Here is a 21,302-nt window from a genome sequence, read left to right as displayed (position 1 = left end):
ATACAGAAGAGTCAAGTTTTAAATAGGAAAAATTTTAAATCTCTTTGGGGTTTTTTGCCCAATGCTAATGGTCTAATCAGATTCAATGAATTGTGCTAAGCTATGCTAAAAGTGCTAACGCCAGACCCGGAAATCAGGTGAATGGATTCCAAAACGGTAAAAATCACATGTTTAATTCTAGGCGAGCTGGAAAATGAGTGTATTTTCAAAAAAAGTGGAATGTCCCTTTAACAATTTAAATGTATTTGGCAAAAATAACACATAACGCATGTTTATAAAGACAAAGACAACGTTTACAAGATTTTACAAGAAAAGAGGATCAACAAATATCAAAATCTAGGGTAGACAATTTCAGAAAGGCTAGCAATAGCAAGCTAGCTTTGAATGTCTAAGATCCCACCATTTAGAGCGCTCTCCAAAGCCACACCTCCTCCAACACACATCAACCTTTGCATTTAGCTGAGCTCTTTTTCTTCATAGCCGTTTCTATGTTTCATGGGAATCAAACCCACAACCTTTGCACCAACCATTTGTAAACAGAAACAGACAAACATGAAATGTGTACTAGTCTGCAGAAAATTGTATAGACCCCTATATACATAACTATACTATACTATAAAAGTAATAGTAGGTCTTGGACAACCGCAACCAATAAACTGCCTCCAGTCCATATAAGACACATTCACCATATTGGATTCTCCACTTCTATTCACTTTACCCTGAATTACTTCATCAATGTTGCTGGTGAGCAAGCAGTAAGCTGTAATGAGCAGGCTCATAAAAACACACTTCCCTCTGAGCGGCTAGCTTTGCTAAGGATGAACCCGACTGCTTCTATAAATAACCATAAATTACTTGTAAGTAATGACCGCGGAGTAAGATGCAAGAGATGATGGACCTCTAATTGCAAAGGAGGAACAGGGGGCAGTGATTCAACCAGATCTCATCACAGAATCCTTTATGAACGTCTCCCACCACTAAACTATATTTTCAAGGTGAAAATCACATCTGACAGCTCGCCAAATGATTTGATGTGATTGATTGGGACTCCTAACACTGTTTATCCATTCATTATCCTTATATTTAAATAGTATGCTTATCCTTATATTATCCTTTTAGTATTTAACCTATTCCTTCACCCATTTTTAAAAGATCATCTTTTTCATTTCAATTTGTGTTTATTTTAAGCAAATAAAATGTAATATGTAATAATGACAAAATTCTGTTTTTTTTTTTTTTTTAATAAATCAGTATAATCTCTACTGCGAAAAAAAGCATCCTTCCTTGAATTAGGACACAGCTTATGTTTCTCCTGCTTGCAGAAATAGTAAACGGATGTTTCTTTGTTCCATTAACAGCAAACAACAATGCTAAAGACCCAACACTTAAAATGCAATGAAAGGAAATCACTTAATTGGCTGTTTCCTCCTCTTGAGGAGATGGAGAATATAATTAATATTGTGCTTGTACAATAAGCTCTGCAGGGGCACAATTGTTCAGGCCTTTTCAAAAAAGCTGGTGGTATTTCCTAAGGACCAATACGGATATCGCTGCACACTAAAGTAGTTTCATGTGTAATGGTTAATCCTAAACAAATAAACACATGAGATTTCCATATTGTAAGTAGAAAAATTTTATTAGAAATATACGTTTTAAAGAGCACCTATTGTCCGACTCACATTTTTTAATTTTCTTTGGTGTGTAAGTGTGTTTTAGTACATATCAACGATATGCAAAAGGTACAAACCCCAAAGTGACAATGACGCGAGAAAATCTTTTTTCTTGGACTACAACAAACACACAGATTGTAGGCAACAGTTTACTTCCTGGTTTTATGAGTAGTAAAGACTGACATTATCATAATTCCTCCCACTTCAGACTTGCAGCCTGTAAGTTAACTCCTGTAAGCAACCGTATCTTTCAAACATGGTAAGGAGCGTCACGTTTCCGGCTGACATCAGAGGTATTCAGGCCAATCACAACGTACAGATTAGCTGGCCAATCAGGGACACAGAGTTTTTCAAATCCGTGCGTTATAGGAAAAAGTGAAATCTGGAGCTACAAAAATGTACGGTATGTGGATAATAACGCGTTTTTAACCATAAACCACGCGAACAAGCAATGAAATAGGTGCTCTTTAAAAGTGCCGTAGAATGCAAAACTATGTTTACCTAGACCTTCTGTACACGGTAATGACATATTGTGAGCTTCAAACACTAGGCCAGTCGCAATAATGACTATATCGACGTATCGCACGATAAGTGAGCATGATCTTGTTACTTTTTTTTTGAGAGGTGATATATTGCCATAGTGTTTACATGTGTTTGTTTGCATAAAAATTAATGTCATTAAAATTTTCACAGATTGCAATTGCAATAGGTGTTTAACACACTATTTTAAACATGACTGCGTGAAATGGCGTATACTCACAGATGCAATCAGATCAGAGTAACACTCGATTAACGCTCGGAGGTCTAAGGGGTTTTTAGGGCCCTGTGAAGTTTTGAGCAGGACTGATATTTGTGCTTTTTCAGTTGCTTAAAACCATAATAATGGCAAAGTCTCATAACACTGTGTTCAGCACAAACTGAAATTATATTTTTATATTTTTTAGAGAAAAAATGTTTATGTGTGGTTTTTGAAAAAGCAAAATTTTTAAGTCACTGATATAAGTCCACAAATCCCATACTAAACACGTTTTCACAAGACTTTTCAAAACAGGATCTAGTAGTCTAGAGTTTTTTTCTTTAAAATGACGTGAAAAAAAATCTGCCTACTCATTCAAATAAAACAATATATTGATTTGGAATTCCTAAGAAACTTTTTTGCTGAGAAAGGCCATATGCGAGAAGGCGTGAAAACTCCTGAATAACCTCTGATTGACACCTGAGGAAACAAAAACTCGAACAAGCCGAATAATGAGCCTTGTAGGAGTGTAAGAGGAAACTTCTTTCTGTAGTAAAACCATGATATGGTATACATGTGAATTTATAACAAAATAATAATATTTTTTTCTTATAAATATAATTTTTTTCTTACATTTCAATTTCATATTAATATTTCATATTTTTCATCTTAAAGTAACACCAAGGAGTATTTTTACCTTAAAATAACGTTTCCAAAAAAGTTTCAGTCGTTCATCCACTCGAAACAGGGTGAACGGCACTTTCACATTCGCTTTGCAGCCCTCTATCGGCCAAAATTGCACTAAAGAAGTTTCCAATCGTCGGGTCCCCGTCCTGTAGTTCGAGTGAAAACTACAAAAACTTGCTTTACAGCAGACCTACAATCCAATCAGAGCCAGCTATGCTGCAATATTTACAACAGTGGTAATGGACAATTACGCTTCTAACCTGTAGGGGGAGCAAAGAGCAAAAACTCTTTAGTGTTGCTTTAATATTCTTAAAAATCTAAGTGGTCCTTAGAAAGGATGCACTTGCGGTTTTTATGCTATTTTATATTTTAACGTTGATTTTATCATATATAATCAGTGACATAAAATGGTCTAAAAAGACAATATCGACTATCGCCATTATTTCTGGGGCAATTAACAGACTTGTGAACAGTAGCTATCATGATAGGCATATCAAACACTATTGTTTTCTCCTTATGTAAACCTGGTTCAGATGAGGAATTAAAATCCGATCACGCATTCCGTTATCCTTACAATCACGGAGCGGCGTGCGCGGCTCATGGCTGCGTAGCCACGGGTGACGCCACAGAGCGCAACTTCCGCTCCCAAGCACTTTAGAAAGTAAGTAACGCCTTAACACGCATTGTTAGACGCGACATGTGAACGAACCCTTAAACGTCTAAATTAAAAAAATCAAACGAATATATAACAAAGTGAATTAAAATCTTTCTGCGGGCCAGATTATGTTATAATGTTGAAAGGTGCCGCGGGCCGCAAAGAGGGGGAGGGCGGGCCGCAAATGGCCCGCGGCCGGGAGTTTGAGACCATTGCTGTACAGTATCTTGTGTGCTGTGTTCCTGTAAAGTGTCATGGTACAATTGAACCATGTGGCCAAAATAATCTAAACATGTATGTACTGTATTTGGTTCACTTTTATTGTGTCACACAAAACATACACTGTCAATTATTTTCAATATACTTCAGATGTTGTGCGCTTGTGTTTTCAGGGACTGCAGAGGTCAATCTATCTTCCTGATAGGGGGCGCGCAATTAAGATCCGACGGCTCCAAACCCTTCTGTGGAATTTGTTTGATTTCCTCCCTAACTCTCTCAGGCAGTGTTCACTTCTTTAGGCATGTGTGTGTAAATGACTCTGTGTAGTAATGATGTTAGTGGGTGACTCAATAACTGGCTAAGCAGAAAAAGAAACTAAATATTGGATTCCACTAATGAGGTTGTAAAGCCTCTGTGACAATCGCCTGTTTTGATAGCTGGCAAGTAACCAAAGCTAACACACCGACAATGTGCGGTTTAAATATAGGAAAAATTGGGGAATACAATTATAATACATTTATTCAATTTCAATACTTGAAAGGCAACAATATATAAAAGTCTCTTTAGCTTACTTTAGCTCAGTTGCATTAGCCAGTCCCTCCAGAAAAACACGATTATGCGACCGCATGATTCAATGCATAATCAGCCAAAGTCTGCATATTTATGCGGCGGTCGTATTTTTTTAAATACGCCGCACCATTGCAGCAAGATCAAGGATTTTTGCCCCCAACAATCACAAAAAAACTCTAGAAGTTTTTTTGGAAGGACTGATTAGCAGTGCAAAAGGGTGTGGGTTTGATTCCTAGGAAAGGTATACTGATATAAAAAAAGGTTTTCTGGAGCTAGGTTAACACAAATCACATAACATAAAGGGGCTGTTTACACCTGGTATTAAGATCCGTTTTCTGTGTTTGGATCACAAGTGGATGACGCTAAAGACTACTTTCCGCCCATTTATCTATTGTGATGTACCAAGCACAATGTTTTACAGCTTTTCTGATTTCTAGCGCAAACACACAGTGTACAGCGCTATATTTAGGCTTTCACTGATAAAACCAAAGTAGCTGATCTCCGTGTCTTTCATTGGTTTCATGTTGTTAGCATGTTTACTAACAACACAAGCAGCGGACTCTGACATAATATTAGTTCGCAACAATTTAAACCTGTCAATTTAAGTTGCGTTTTGGTCGATTGAATCACACATGGAAGACACTAAATACAAAAACATTTTGAGCTAGCCCACATTCAAGAGTAGTCGAAAACACAATCGACCGGAATGTTTTGTGTAGACAAGAGCCCGCCTACTCTCCGCCTATTGATCTAATGTTATGTACCGAGCACAGTGTTTTGAATGATCTATAGGCTTTCATTGATAAAACTAAAACGCATGCTCTCTGCCTCTTTCATTTGTGCTTCATTTTGCGAGCGTGTGAAACGGGTGTGCCTCATAAGTCTTGAAAAGTGAAGCCGCTGGCTCTTTGATCGCCCCCTGGTGGCTGGCTGCAGAACAAGTCATAAACCCCGCCCTCTCCATTCAAACGAATGGGACTCTGCTCTAAATAAAATAATTATTTACACTTCTAATAAAAGTTTACGAAAGATGGTTTTGGTCCTTTCAAGTAGTTGTTATAAACGCTGATATATGTTCAAGTGTTCATTTTTGTGATAAGTTTCATTTTAGCCAGTAATTTGATCCAATAGAAACGGGGCGTGTTGTTATGTTTGGCGTGGATGAATTGGTCGCGCAAGCGTTTGGGCGAAAGTTTGATACCGCGGCTCCGCCTCTGGCTCCACGTCCACGGACGATTCCTTCTGCGCATGCCTTGGCTCCATATACTGACGTTTTTAAGTTACATGGCGGCAACCATGGTCAGACATTTTTGGCTTCAATTTATTCCAATGGAGGGAGGCGACGTGGCGTCATCCATCTTTTTTTACAGTCTATGGTGTGAAAGTTGCTTGAGCTTATTTCATAAACTGCTCTGAAATATCTGAAAAAGCTCTTACATATACATGTACAAAACATTGTGCAGCATGTTTCCTAACAACACAAGCAGCGGACTTTGACATAATATTAATGCACGTCAATCATTTTTCCCACTCGTGTTTAAACGAAAGCAGAGGGACCTCAGAAAATGAGGACAGAAGCAATCAAAAGTGGACAAAAGTGACGGTTTAAAATACAAGGTGCAAACAATAATGTGTCTCATTTGTCCACTTGTGACCCGATCGATCAAAACGCATCTTGATACTAGGTATAAACAACCTCTTAGATGTGCAATCTAGGTACAGTATTAAAAACCAGGACGTGATTCCGTCTTAAAATCAATTCTGCAATAAAACTCCAATTAATACTTAACTGTCTTGCTAGGCTTGCTGATTAACAGTTGTTTAATAATTGAATGTGATTTTCAATAAAAAGTAAAGTGATTAATTTCAGTTGCCAAGCTGATAGATTTCATTTAAGTCACTTCCCCGTTTGATCTTGGGAAGTTTGTGTTAAGAGCTTTAAAAAGTTTCAGTTTTCTCTGTCGTGAACTAAAATGAGGTTATAGAGTAGAAATGTTGGACAGAATCTTGAAGTTTAAGCACTGATGAAAATGGGTTACATTTACAACCCAATGCCTGGGTTTGTATCTTTCTGACCCAATGCTGGTTTGAAAATAACCCAGCATTTTTTAGATTTTAAAATTGAGCTTAATATTGACCCTTATAAAGGTTTATAACTGTGCAGATCATATGTCTGCATTCATTGCAGGTGAGAGACACAAAAGGAATAATTGACACAGTCCCGTGGTATAAAATATCATAACATACGGCTGTAAAAAAATAAATATTAAAGGGATAGTTCGGCCAAAAACGATATTAAACCCATGATTTACTCACCCCCAAGCTGTTCGAGTTGCATATGTCCATCGTTTTTCAGACAAACACATTTTCGGATATTTTAGAAAATATTTTAGATCTTTCTGTTGATTAAATGTAATGTTACGGGGTCCAGCAATAGTCCACGACCTTCAAGTCCAAAAAAAGTGCGTCCATCCTTCACAAATTAAATCCAAACGGCTCCAGGATGATAAACAAAGGTCTTCTGAGGGTAATCCGTGCGGTGTTGTTGTAGAAATATCCATATTTAAAATATTATTAACGTTATTAACTACCTTCCGGTAGCGCCGCCATCTTAGAGTCATCCGCATTCAGGATGAACGCTTACGCAGTTTCTCTGCTGCTGCTCTGTCCCCCGCCCTCCGAATTTGTCATACGTCACTAAGAAAAGTGCGTACACTACGCTAATACTCTCTCCTGAGTCTAAGATGGCGGCGCTACCAGAAGGTAGTTAATAACGTTAATAACATTTTAAATATGGATATTTCTACAACAACACCGCACGGATTACCCTCAGAAGACCTTTGTTTATCATCCTGGAGCCGTTTGGATTTAATTTGTGAAGGATGGACGCACTTTTTTTGGACTTGAAGGTCGTGGACTATTGCTGGACCCCTTAACATTACATTTAATCAACAGAAAGATCTAAAATATTTTCTAAAATATCCGAAAATGTGTTTGTCTGAAAAAAGATGGACATATGCAACTTGGACAGCTTGGGGGTGAGTAAATAATGGGTTTAATATCGTTTTTGGCCGAACTATCCCTTTAATATAAACGAAAAGTTGCAAAATTATTTTACATTGAGTCGGATATGGATACGGATGTTACAACGTATTGTCAGGCCGTTGCTGATTCCCAAATCTACGTAGACAATATCTGACCTCAGTACTGTACAGACAAAGTTACACGGCTGATCCAAAATCATGCGTAAGAAAATCTCTTCACATTACAGGACAAACATATGGGTGCATATGAGACATTACTGGGTTGGATAATAGTCTAATGGCTAACAGATTGAATTTGGGCCCCTTTTGTATGAAATCACAAAGGTGCCTGAGGACAAAAATTGTAAAATGGAGATTTTGATGATGTTTTGCATGATATTTTAGTGGATTCTTATAATGAGCGTAACCACGTCAGATGTTTTTTTCAATGGTGTTTTTTGAAAACAAAAAGTGTCCTTCTAGTGTTAGATGATTACCAAGCTATTGTCCTCCTAAATCCTCCGGATGTTAACACTTTTACTGATTTTGAACAATTCTCAAATAGCAGAATAGAATTTAATCCAACGCTAATCCAAATCCATTTTCTATCACCCCAATTGTTATTATTGTCTGTGCTACAATATGGACTTGGACTAGAAAAAACTGACTACAACAAAACCCATTAAAATTGAACAAGGCTGCAACACTTTTCAAAATATGAGGTCATTAAATCCATCACATAAAAATAACTGAGACAAAAAAAGAATCTGTATTGAAATATGTTCTCAAACATTTGGACATTTGGATTAGCAATGACAGAAGACACCCACAGTCTCTGCATTGAATAACATTACAATATATAAGCAACAATTGCAATGGCAATATATGTCTCTATTACTACCTGAAAGCTATTCCCTGTTTACCTCCCCTTAACCTTTTTACTACGTGCACCATGTATGCTTTTCAAATGCTGTGGTTCATTCCCTGCTTTCATGAGAAGAAAAATCCATGAGAACAATCTAGCCAGCTACTTTTAATTTCCAATGCCGACCAGCTGAGCAGACACTAACATGTCATTTTCTAGCAAATTGCTGTCGCTCTGCTCTCGCTGGGTTGCAAAGGAGGGCTACAAGCATCTGAGAGGCACTTAGCATAGTGTGAATACTGCTAAGACTGAAAAAGAACAGCTTTTTTGTGCTGTTGTACATTCAAACTGAGAATAAATCTTGCTGTATATCAAGTCAAGTGATATATATTGTGAATATAATGCTCAGTTCACATAAATAAACCATGATGTATGCACCCTGCATACAGTATGCGATCTCCAAAGGGCTGCAGCCTTCCGATTGAGAAGTGGCCATCATGGCCGCTCCAAGAATCCTGCCATCCAGTTAAAAGAACCAATCATCAATCGATAAAGACTGATGATTCTCTGAGGGAGGGGATCTATACAAAATCGGGTGAGGTGCTTAATAAAGCAGTAAGCCCCAAGAAGCAGTGCATTTTATAACGCAAAGCGGAGTGCCTAAACATTTTATAGGTGTTATAAAATGCACTGTAACCCCACTGCGTTGCTGGGTTTATTGCTTTTATAAAACGGTTATTCATATGCATAACGTTAGCAGGATTTCATAAAATAAAACACAAATAAGTTGTAATTATATTAGTACAAATATTACTCTTCCGCCAAACAAAGTATAGCTCCTCAGAATCAAGTGTGGCTGAAACAAAGCGTAGTTCCCACCCAACACAGACGCAGCAAAGACACAATAAAGATATGATTAAAGACTGTGGTGTTTATTTTTAAAAAATCAACATTCATCTAAAATATACATTAACATTTATATCGTGTATAACTGTTGAGGTGATAATCAAATATGCGTGGAAGCATGCTTAACGTTAACTCTTTCCCCATCAGCGTTTTTTTTTTAAGTTGCCACCCAGTTTTAGTTGAATGATTTACAGAAAAATTATCTTCTTTAAATAAACATAAAATATCAAATGAAAGAACAGACGCTTCGCTTTAAAAAAAAAAGTTTCATTCTACCTTCATTTGTTCTCTTGCCACCTCTCAAGTTTTCATCTAAAAGCGGAGATAATTCCATTTTTGTGAAGAACTTTAGTAAGAGATCAGATTCAAAGCCATCAAAACTTAAACGCTGTGTTTTCAGTTTTGAGTGAATGAGTCAGTGTTTAAGTTGGGTAAGATCGCCATCTAGTGGATAATAGCGGACGTATGAATTTGAGTTAGAAACTCCTCAAAGAACGTTTTCTCTTTATCGACGACATGACTCAACAATATTTATTGACATTTATTTGGATATCGCCATTAATTGTGCAATTGTAGCTAAATTAAAAATATGATTAAAGACTGTGGTGTTTATTTTCGTAAATCAGTACGCAGCAACAGTGGCGGAGTGATACTTATGTAATGCGGTCTGACGGCATTTTATTACGGCATAGAACGCGTTTCAACCAATCAGAATGAAAAACCAGAACGGGCCATTTTATAATTGTGTTTTTAGCACAATTATCCGCAACACTTTTTGAGAACAGTTTAAGCACACATACAGAATTTTAATAAAGTTTGATTTTGAGTGACCAAGCACATGGACCAGTTACTTCAAGATGGCTACCAGGTAAGATCATTTTTTTTACAGTTAATTTGAAATATTGTTTTGTCAGAATGCTTACACGACATTTTGATTATCATTACCGCAACAGATGCTTATTAAATGTTAATTTAAGCATAATACTTTGATTTTAAATGCATGTGCAGAATCTCCAAATTATGTTCTTTCCGGTTTGTCATGTCATTTTGAAAATATGTCAGTGTTGATGTTTTCTGACTGTTGCGGTAATGAGATTTTTTAGGACTAATTTTTTAAATTATGTTACAAAAAGTGTTACATGATAAGTAAAAGTTTTTAAATTAATGTTCCCATTTCCTCCAGACTTTGTTTTTCAATGTCTGGTGGAAAAAAAAGTAAATTTAAGCAATTTTTACATTTTTTTTTATTTTTTTTTTATTTTTTATTTATTTATTTATTTTTTTTTTTAATTTTTACATTTTCATGCTTGACATTTTTAAAACCAAGTTTTCGTGAGAATCACCCAACTACACTGTTTTACATGGCAAAAAGAGTAGTAGTGCCACAGAAATACTGACATACACACAAAAAACAGAGCCTTTAGAAAATATCACATGATGTGGTGAAACTAAGCTTGCTCCTGTTTGGCTTGTGAGACCTGGATGAGAGCTCTTTTACCATTTGCAACACAGAAATGTGTCCGTGCCAGTCCGCCAAAATATTAAAACACACAGAGAACACATGTCCCTTTCATCTCCCCAATATGGGTGCTAAAAGATGACTTACTGTCAATCTGTCAGGAGATTGGATTAGTTTCTGTGAATCTGCACATGACAAGATGGCTCAGCAAGCGTGTCCTAACAGTTTTTTTCCCACGCATAGGGTTTTCTCACACTGTAATGACGAACATAGTGGCATCTTTAAAAAGTTGCATGTCTTCCTGATTCTGTCAACAGATTTATTCTGACAAGTTTATCATGTGATAAGCAACAGGAGTGTCGATCCCTTGGCTCCTATTTCTGCAATGTTGCACCGTGTAGCTCCGCCCACTGTAAAATGTCAGAGGTCCAAAGACCTGATCCACCTAAATGTATATTAAACATCAAAAACATTTAAAGAAATATTGTGCTTTTTTGAAAGTTTAAATAGCTCTGCGTCTGCGGTCCTCCTACGAAATGTCAATCTCAGATATGTCCTTGAGCCAATTCGAGTATGAGACCCCTGTGCTAAAATCTAGAAATTGTATCACCTGGTTAGATTTGAATACAACATGCCACAGATGCTCTCCATAGAGCTTAACTAAACATTTAACCCAGAATAACATTGCTATAATAGCAAAAACATAATAGCAGGATTAATTAGGAGGTCTACTGATGCCAGGTCAGTGCACTAAGCTCTTAACATCTGTCAGTTACCCGGCACAAAATATCCACATCAAAACTTATTAATGGTTCTGCTGACCTCTGAGTCATAGAAGTAAGAGACAGGGCAGATATGACTGGAGTGGGGGGATGAATAACATGAATTTGAAGGGGAAAGTGAATCGAAAATGGGCGTGATGCCATGACGAACTGGAAGAGGAGAAGGCGGAGGCAGCTCCGGATGGCCTAATCCATTGGCGCTAACCTTCAGAGTCTAAAAGTCAGCATTATGCATATGGCTCTTGGGAACTGGTTATTACTCAGGACATGTTTGATTAAAAAAATCTAGAACCATGATTTGCACAACTTTCTCTTTTGTTATCGGTTCTAAAATATGTGCCCGCACTTGCATCACGTCTCATGTCAGCAAGAAGAGTATTTCGTAAGCAGAGAGTCAGGGATGGAGTACAGAAGTATCTCATAGCCAGTGTATAAATGTTTAATGGCTGTGGTGGAGCCGGGTGAGAGGAAGCCGGGAGCGCTGTATCATCACGGACAGCTGAAAGATGACACAACGGGAAGTGGTCTAGTCAAGGGTGCGCAGAGAGAGGAGAAAGGCGATCAACATGCTGCCTGACGGGTCCACGTGCTTCACACACATACACACACGGTGCAAAATGATTCATTGTAAGAATGATAGCCTGTCTCTCACTGAGTAAGTGATGAAAGTGATTTAAAATGTCTTCCTGTGTCCCGGTGGGTAAAGCATTGTGTCAACACCACAAAGGTCATGGGTTTGATCCAAAGAACACATATAGCGATAAATAAAAAAAGGCATCGATTAAATGTACTATAAGTTGATTTGGATAAAATCATCTGCCGAATGCATAAATATAAATCAAAGAAAAGCATCTACCAAAAAAGTACACCTTTCTGAAGTTTATCTAAGGTTTCATTTATTCCTTCTCCATATGGCATCATAAAACTAAAAAAGCAAAGCAATAACAGAATGTGTCACCTGTAGGGTTTCAAAAGGACGGAAAGTTTCCGGTAAATTTCCAGAAACTTTCCATGGGAACTTAATCTGGGTATTTTTGGAAATATTCCAAATTAAACTAAATGAGAATTTATGGGAATTATTTGGAAATTTAGGGAAATGTATATAAACTCTATAGTATACAAACATAAATAAACATTTTGTTTGGTCATAAGCAGACATGCATGCAAGGTAATACAAATTTTGAAGAATCCTGATACTTTTCTGATACTTTAATCAAGCCTGGATTTATTTGATTAAAAAAATGAGGCTTGATAAGCACAAGGGCTTCTTTCATAAACATTCAAAATAGTAATGTTTAAATCAAACTTTTGGTGCTTTTTTGGGTGATTTCTTTGGTGGTTTCTGGGTACTTTTTAAAGGGGTGGTTCAATGGTATTTCATGCATTCTGACTTATTAACACAGTTATAAAGTTGTTTCCTCATGCTAAACATAAAGGCAAAGTGTCAAAAAGTGTGTTACAAAGTATTTCTGTGCCGAATGCACTTCGCCAGGGTTCGTACAAGTTTCGGAGAGTTTTTTTCGATTACGGGTCCAGGTGACGTTTCAGGGGTTTCTATACGTGTCACTAATTTATATGGGCACTTCCCCCCGAAAATCCCGCCCACCCGTCAATCAGCGGGAGACGCTAGAATTTACAAACATCACATCACGCGACAGCTTTGTACAATTTTAAAACTCAACAATGGCACGAAAGACGAAGTGTGTTTTTGGATGTAAGGAGAAGAAAGCCAGCCTTATGGAAACAATGCATATAGTTTATTATCCGGGGTAGCAGCAGAGTTTTGCGTGTGTGTTTGATGCACTGGATTTCATTGAAAAGTCCCAACTGCGTCATGAGTTGCACGCGGTAAGTAAGACTTCTGTCTTGTGTTGGAAATAGGCACGTGCATATTATATAAATGTCACGAACATGTAGTAAATCATAAGTTAAACAGTGTTGTATAGTGTTGCATAACTTGTACTCGCTCCTCCCGCGATAGTAACTCCTCCTTCTTCATTTTTTTGTACGTTATCGGAAAGATTCGGTAAAGCTAATCTTTCTTTTATAAATCTGATTAAACTAAAGATTTTTCTGAGATATATAGGATGTAATACTACTCTATAGGTACTCCAGATTAACATCAGAAATGCAGAAACAGCGTGTGTTATGTGAGCTTTAAAATCATCTCACCTAAATGTCAGTGTATTTGTCTTTACAATGATATAATGTTGTTACACACTAGTTTAAACACAGCAAAAGGAAGTTTTAAACAATTCTAGAAATTATCTGTGCATGTTATGGAAAAATGCAAGTACATGCAGGGGGTGTGGCCTCAGTGGGCCTTCAGTAAGCAGTGTGCGTGTGACTGAGGAATGTGCAGGATAATTGCATTCAATAGTTCATCTGCGCATTTAGATCATAATGATTAATAATAAACAAACTTGGCTTGCTGTCCTCGAAGGGAGCTCTGAACATTCAGAGAGAGTAAACCTGAGGCCAGGGCTCGAGACCCAAGTTCAACCCCCTGCAACAGAACTGCACAGAGGAAAAAAGAGAGCAGTGAAGGAGGAGTTGGGTAGGAGGACAGATGCCGGAAAAAATGCACATGGAGGCCTGAAGGCTGCCTTATATACGCCCATTATGATATACACTGTTTCCTAGCTGGTATATTATTTTAAATTACTCTCTATTGGCAGGTGTAGTAAAGACATTTTCCTGGACCTCTCTTTCAATTCATTTTGTAATTCAGAAGAAAGTTCACAATCAGTTTTGCCTCTCAATCTTTTCAGAAAAAGTGGTTGTACAATGGGATTGAAGCACTGGGAAGCACAGTGAAAAAGATTACATAAAGTCAAGGTGATTTATGGTGCGTAACTGACAGATATTCAAACTCTACTTACTCAAACTACTACAGATCAATATTGAGTCACCAACCCAAGAATCATGCTGTGGCATGAACCAGAATATTTACCTCCACACAGCATTACTCGTTCATTTAATTAGTCAGCATCATCACCAATGGATTACTAGAGCTTGCTCTTGGTGGGTTATAATCATAGATATCCAACAAGCATAGCCATCACCGTCTTGGTTAACTACTATAAGCCTGATATAGTCCGGCTATCAGTAACCTATTTTTAACCTGTTGTGTTCGCCAAAATAACTTGCGAGATGTATGATATTCCATTAAGTAAGCAAAGTCAACAGTGATTTCAAGGTGTTTGATGTCATTTATTTTAATTCATTTATTTTTGGGCTATAAGACGTTTGTTACATTTTCACTGACAGTCCAAATTATTATATCTTACGCTAATATCATATCTAACTACTGCACTTATCCCTGAATTTTTGCCTGGCTGCCAAACCTCTCTTTGCACAAAGGTGATCCATGCTCGCCTTCTCTCATTGTCTTTAGGAAACCTAAAGACCATTAGGAAACCATTTTCGCTTCGGTTTAGGGTTAGATTTGGTGTTTGCGTTAGTATGTCACTTTAAGTATTGGTTTATACTATTTTTTCTGATTTATTCTTTAAACTTTAAACAATTGTTGCCTGGCGTTGGGGTTAGAGTTGGGTTTGGGTAGGGATGTCATTTCATGTAAATCTAACCCTAAACCGAAGCAAAAATGGTAAGAAAATAGGACAAAACAGTTGAGTAACCAATCCGTGAGAATGCCACGGAAAAAGACAGCCTGTAGCAGGGCCACGGAAAAATGCGGAGATCCGTGAGAATGCCACGGAAAAATGAGCACAAAATTCCGTTGCTATGCCACAGAAATTTGTGAGATCAGGTTGCTAAATGTATGTGAGAAGAGAATGCCTTTGTCAAAAGCTATAAAGTATAAAAAAGTTAGTACATTTTCTTTTACTTAGGTTTAAGATGTTAACGAGCATATCCACTGGACATTGGTTATTCTCGTCTTTGGTAGCTCCTAAAGGCTTCATGTATGAAAACAGCACTAGAAAATCATGTGGATAAGTTTGATTAGGGTTGGACCTAAACTCTGTAGTGCTCCGGCCCTCCAGGGTAAGATTTGGGGAACCCTGGCGTAGAGCATACAGAACCGGAAACGATCTACTATCCTAAACTAACACAAGACAAAGGTGTTAACTAACTTGACATTAACGTTATTATAAGCCAACACATTCTCGCCTATAAAAATTCTTAACAACTTCTTAAGGATATTGGTGGTTTTTACAACAAGAGGTATACAACAATATTGTGGCATATATACATTTTACTTTCAATGACATCTGCAACTAAGATGTCAAAATGACAGATGCAGTGTTTGAAGCAGTCGAATGTGGCATCTATATATATGGTCATGTATGGTCAACAGATGTGAACCATCAGGACGCATTATTATGCTCATCAATGAGCAAGAGACAGAATCATCATGTGTTAGACGATTCAAGAAATCAGTGCTTTAAAAACAATGGCCCCCTGAGACCATCACTATCCACAAACCACTGAGAGATGGTGTTCTCCGCACGCAACAGCCCTCTCAGATGAGTATCGTCCCTTTGTTGTGCTGTCATCTGTGGCCAGATCACACATGCAGATTGTGCAGCGAGAATGTAACGATCCATAGTCCTGTTTTCTTAAGTCTTCAAAGATCAAACACTTTCAGCTCAGCAAAGTCTAAACTAGATGTTAAGTTGTAGTTTTTAGACGAGAAGGGCACTTTTCATTGACTTTACACACAAGTGCATGAAAAAACGCTAGCAACTCAATTCTCAGTGTGGAAGATACAATCTGTTTCAAAATATGGCAAACTACCTCGCTGGTCTCTCGACAAAAGAGATAACAGCATGCACACCAAACAGCCAATGCAGAAATTCAGAAAAGGAAAATCAAAGAGTAGCAACATTGGTTTTATCGTTAATGAAGGAACATTTTTTGTATTAAAGTTGGTAAAACATTTTATCAACACTGCTATGCATAAACTAAGTAACTTGGTGTGAATAAAAGTTAAAATAGTCAACTGACGTTATTTACATTTATGCATTTCGAAGAACTTTTTTGTTGTCACATTTTTTGTATGATCTAATTGGCTGTGTAAGTCATTTCAACTATTTTAAATCTATTTTATTGTTCACTTTTTGATGCATTAAAGGCAAAAACAAACATGGTCATGACATCATTTTTTACAGAATACTATATGTGTGTTTCCTTGTATTTAAACACAACCTTGAAGTTGCAGTGCCATACTAAGCTCCACGAACTATTATCAAATATAAGGGGTGTTTTTCACAAGCGAATGAGTCTGAATTAGAAACTGGCATATCTTCAACGCTATGCGATATTAATCAAATTCCACAGGGCTCTTTTATAAATATCTTCTGTGTATATGGATCACCTACTACTAGTTTAGTATTGCTTACATCTGTCAGACAAAGGAAGGCTACAGCTGGAGGGAAAGAGATTCAATGCCGCCCCAAATATCAGCTGATTGACATATAAGCGTTAGTGACTTTTATTGAAAAAAGCACTTGCCCTGGGCCAGCAGTGGCCTGTTACTTCCTATTCACATCAATCAGAACACACACATGCCTTTGATGAAAAATTGATGCCAGTGCACTTATTGTAAATGATATATATCAGCAGAGCCTAATTCATTGAGTAAGACAAGAAAAAACATTTCCTTTCTAGGCATTGTAATTAGGGATGCACCAAATGTTCGGCAATCTAAATTATTCAGCTGAAAATAACAAATAAACTTTTCGATGTTCGGCAGAACAAGTGATAAGGCAGAATTAATTTGACCGAATAATGAGGTCTTTGATGACTCGATCAAATCAACCAGTGCAGAGTGATTGACACGCAATGCAGCAAACATGTTGGTAAAAGCATTTTAAAGTGTCCGAGAAAACGTGAAAACATACAGCAGCACTAACTCGCTTTTATTAAATGAGAAATAAAACGTTTATTAACAATAAGCCTTTTGTTAGACTGCTTTGTTGAGCGATTTTTCTTCTTTGCTCGGGCTTGACCGTGCACGCATGTGTGCGTCTGCTGCTCAATTTACAGTGCTATAAGCGTTGTTGCAAGTTTCTTAAGGCATAGCAATTAATAGATTATTTGCATTTTGCGCGGGAGATCGGACTCATTTAAAGATGCAATTTGTATTTATGCGCCGCTAGATGGCGCCAGATCAAACAATAACAATGATGTTGTTTAAAGGTGCAATTTGTAAGATATTTGCAGTAAAATCTCCAAAAACCACTAGGCCAGTGTTATATATTTTGTCCAGCTGATTACTATCAATATCTGTAATGTTTTCTACTACTTGTAAATCGTGAGAAAATTTCCATTCAAAACATTGACACGGGGCAGTGCAGTCTCCTGTCAATGACGTTAATACCCATGTGACCCTTTGTCACCACCTTTACTGACGTAAACCACATGACCACACTGGTCGAGCTCGAAAAAATAAAATGGCGGCCAAGGAAGCAGCTGGAGCACAAATTTAGTGAAAATAAAGGTATATTTTCACTTTTTAAGCATTTTAATTTCATTTCTAGCGAGAAATTAGTATTGTAGTTTTCAAATATGTGATTAGTTATCACAATGGCGCTCTCTGTTTTTATTTCAAACACGCTGCCTTTGAAGTGCGTCGGAAAGCCTTTCTCTGAGCGGCCTTCAGGCCTCCGAATCCGAAGTCATTTCCTCATGAGGCAGCGAGGCCACAAGTCCTCACAGTCCTCACTGCCTTGAGTTTTCGGACGCAGCCAGTGTTGTGGACAAATGCGGAACTATGCGCTTGCTTATGGACTTATGGATAACTCTGTACCGTCTGCCGCTGGTTGTGTCAGCTCCTGTAAGCGTACGGGCCAACCAAACGACCCAAGAAGAGTTTGGAACAAAACGAGGGAGGATCAATTCGGGGTTGCATTATCTGGATAGAGAGAGCTTCACGACAACATTTAACTAGACCGAGATTCTGATCCTGCTTGTGTTTTACGCGATGGGTGAGTTGTTTTGATTCGTAACCCTTTAAAAAACGTATGCTATTATATTGATGACAACATTACTGTAATCAGCGCGTCTTCCCGCGGACGATATGCACATCAAAGGTATTGGGAGATTCTGATCCTGCTTGTGTTTTACGCGATGGGTGAGTTGTTTTGATTCGTAACCCTTCAAAAAACGTATGATATTATATTGATCACAACATTAGTGTGTAGACTGTAATCAGCGCGTCTTCCCGCGGACGATATGCACATCAAAAGGTATTGTACAGCAATATAAATTGTCATTTTAAGACACTTCACAATAAGATTTGTACTGTCAATACATTATGTGAAAAATCATTGTAAGTTGAAAACTTAATTCTGAGCTGTGTTTACCATCGAATTTGGACTAATACTGTTATATCAATATGACTAACAATTTCGTTTTGAACATCACATATAAAGTTACATAATGAAATAAACAATGTCATCAAACGCAACATTTATAAGACTTGATTACCTTATCCATCAACGTGATTTCTCGTTCTCGTCTGATTGATGGCTAAAGTTAAAGACTACAAATCGCATAATTCCACGCTGCTTCAGAGCGTCAGTTAACAACATCATTGTTTTTGTTTGATCTGGCGCCATCTTTCGGCACATAAATACAAATTGTATCTTTAATGACGCTCTGAAGCAGCGTGGAATTATGGGATTTGTAGTCTTTAACTCAACCGCTGATGGCCATCAATCAGACGAGAATGAGAAATCACGTTGATGGATAAGGTAATCAAGTCTTATAAATGTTGCTTTTGATGACATCGTTTATTTCATTATGTAAGTTTATATGTGATGTTCAAAACGAAATTGTTAGTCATGTATATTACAGTATTAGTCCAAATTCGATGGTTAACACAACACAGAATTAAGTTTTCAACTTACAATCTACAATGATTTTTCACATAATGTATTGACAGTACAAATCTTATTGTGAAGTGTCTTAAAATGACCATTTATATTGCTGTACAATACCTATTGATGTGCATATCGTCCGCGGGAAGACGCGCTGATTACAATCTACACACTAATGTTGTGATCAATATAATAGCATACGTCTTTTGAAGGGTTACGAATCAAAACAACTCACCCATCGCGTAAAACACAAGCAGGATCAGAATCTCGGTCTAGTTAAATGTTGTCGTGAAGCTTTCTCCATCCAGATAATGCAACAACAAATTGATCCTCTCTCATTTTGTTCCAAACTCTTCTTGGGTTGTTTGGTTGGCCCGTACGCTTACAGGAGCTGACACAACCAGCGGCGGACGGTAAAGAGTTATCCATAAGTTCATAAGCAAGCGCGTTAGCCCGATGCGCTAAAGCGCAGTTCCGCATTTGTCCACGACACAGGCTGCGTCCGAAAACTCAAGGCAGTGATGACTTGTTGCCTTGCTGCCTCATGAGGAAATGACTTCGGAGGCATGAAGGCAGCTCAGAGAAAGGCTTTCAGACGCACTTCAAAGGCAGCATGTTTGAAATATAAACAGAGAGCACCTTTGTGATAACTAATCACATATTTGAAAACTACAATACTAATTTCTCGCTAGAAATGCAATTAAAATGTGTAAAAAGTGAAAACATACGTTTATTTACACTAAATTTGTGCTCCAGTCGCTTCCTTGGCCGCCATTTTATTTTTTCGAACTCGACCACTGTTGTCATGTGGTTTTTACGTCAGTAAAGACGGTTACAAAGGGACACATGGATATTAACGTCATTGATAGGAGACTGCACTGCCCCTTGTCAATGTTTTGAATGGAAATTTTCTCACGATTTACAAGTAGTTGAAAACATTACAGATATTGATAGTAATCAGCTGGACAAAATATATAACACTGGCCTAGTGGTTTTTGGACATTTTACTGCAAATATCTTACAAATTGCACCTTTAACTCAGATATCTATTTGAGTAGAGAAGCGACCAGGTGTAAAACGCTCTATAATGACTCCTGGAATGTAAATAAAATTCATTGTTAAATAATTTAAAATAAATATAAAGGACATTTTTAAAATGTAGCCTAACTTGTGCAATGGTGAGAAAATTGGCAAAATAATTAATTTTGCCAATAAATAATTAGTAAAATGGAAAATGAATAAAACATCAGTGGCGACTCGTGACTGCTCTTCCGAGTGTCGCAAATTCAAAATGTGTGTTTGTAGTGTCATGTGTGTTCTTCGTGTTTTCAAAATATGTGTTTGTTGCGTCATGTGAACCATGTGCATCAGTTTTGTCAAAATAAGTGCCTGCTGCATACGAGTCAAAAACGTTTATGATAAAAGAGTAAGTATCTGGCAAACGCGAGCGTCTCTTTTATCATAAACCCTTTAGTTTAGACGCATCTGCAGCAGGCACTTATCTTGACAAGACACGTGATGCACATAGGTTCACTCGGTGCGTCGAACACATATTTTGAAATTACGAACCACACAAATGACAGGCTACATACATGTTGTGACGAACTTCGCATCGAGCGCCCTCAAAAAAAGAAGTCACCAGCTGCCACTGCAAAACATTGTTCGGTTATTCTGCCTTCAGTTTAGTTTCTCATTTTATTCGGCTTCGGCTAAAATTTTTCCTTTCGGTGCATCACGTAATAAAAAAATTGGACGTAAACATTAAGACAACAGAGAGGAACTAAACAGCAAGCATAAAGAAATCATTCCATCATCTCCTCAAAAATATTAATAGAGGCTCAGGCACTCAGTTACAGGACAGAGTTCACAAAAGCACAAGCCGG

At 37.6% G+C, this 21,302-nt stretch overlaps 1 protein-coding gene across 6 annotated transcripts in view; it reads right to left on the bottom strand.

The window, feature by feature from the left end:
* igsf9bb (immunoglobulin superfamily, member 9Bb) overlaps positions 1 to 21,302 on the bottom strand; it is a 115,890-nt gene that overhangs the window by 88,622 nt on the left and 5,966 nt on the right. Inside the window, exon 1 of one of the 6 annotated variants that reach the window (XM_055179328.2) lies at positions 13,996 to 14,087. The exons of the other annotated variants lie outside the window; for them this stretch is intronic. Coding sequence (XP_055035303.2) covers positions 13,996 to 14,029 — 34 coding nt within the window. The 5' untranslated portion in view covers positions 14,030 to 14,087. Of the gene's footprint in view, positions 1 to 13,995; positions 14,088 to 21,302 lie in introns of those variants that run through there. 6 annotated transcript variants of the gene reach the window in all.

This window comes from Misgurnus anguillicaudatus, chromosome 9 (assembly GCF_027580225.2).
Source record: "Misgurnus anguillicaudatus chromosome 9, ASM2758022v2, whole genome shotgun sequence".
NCBI lineage: Eukaryota > Metazoa > Chordata > Actinopteri > Cypriniformes > Cobitidae > Misgurnus > Misgurnus anguillicaudatus.
Note: the sequence above shows the minus strand (reverse complement) of the source record. Positions and strands in the feature narration are given on the sequence as shown.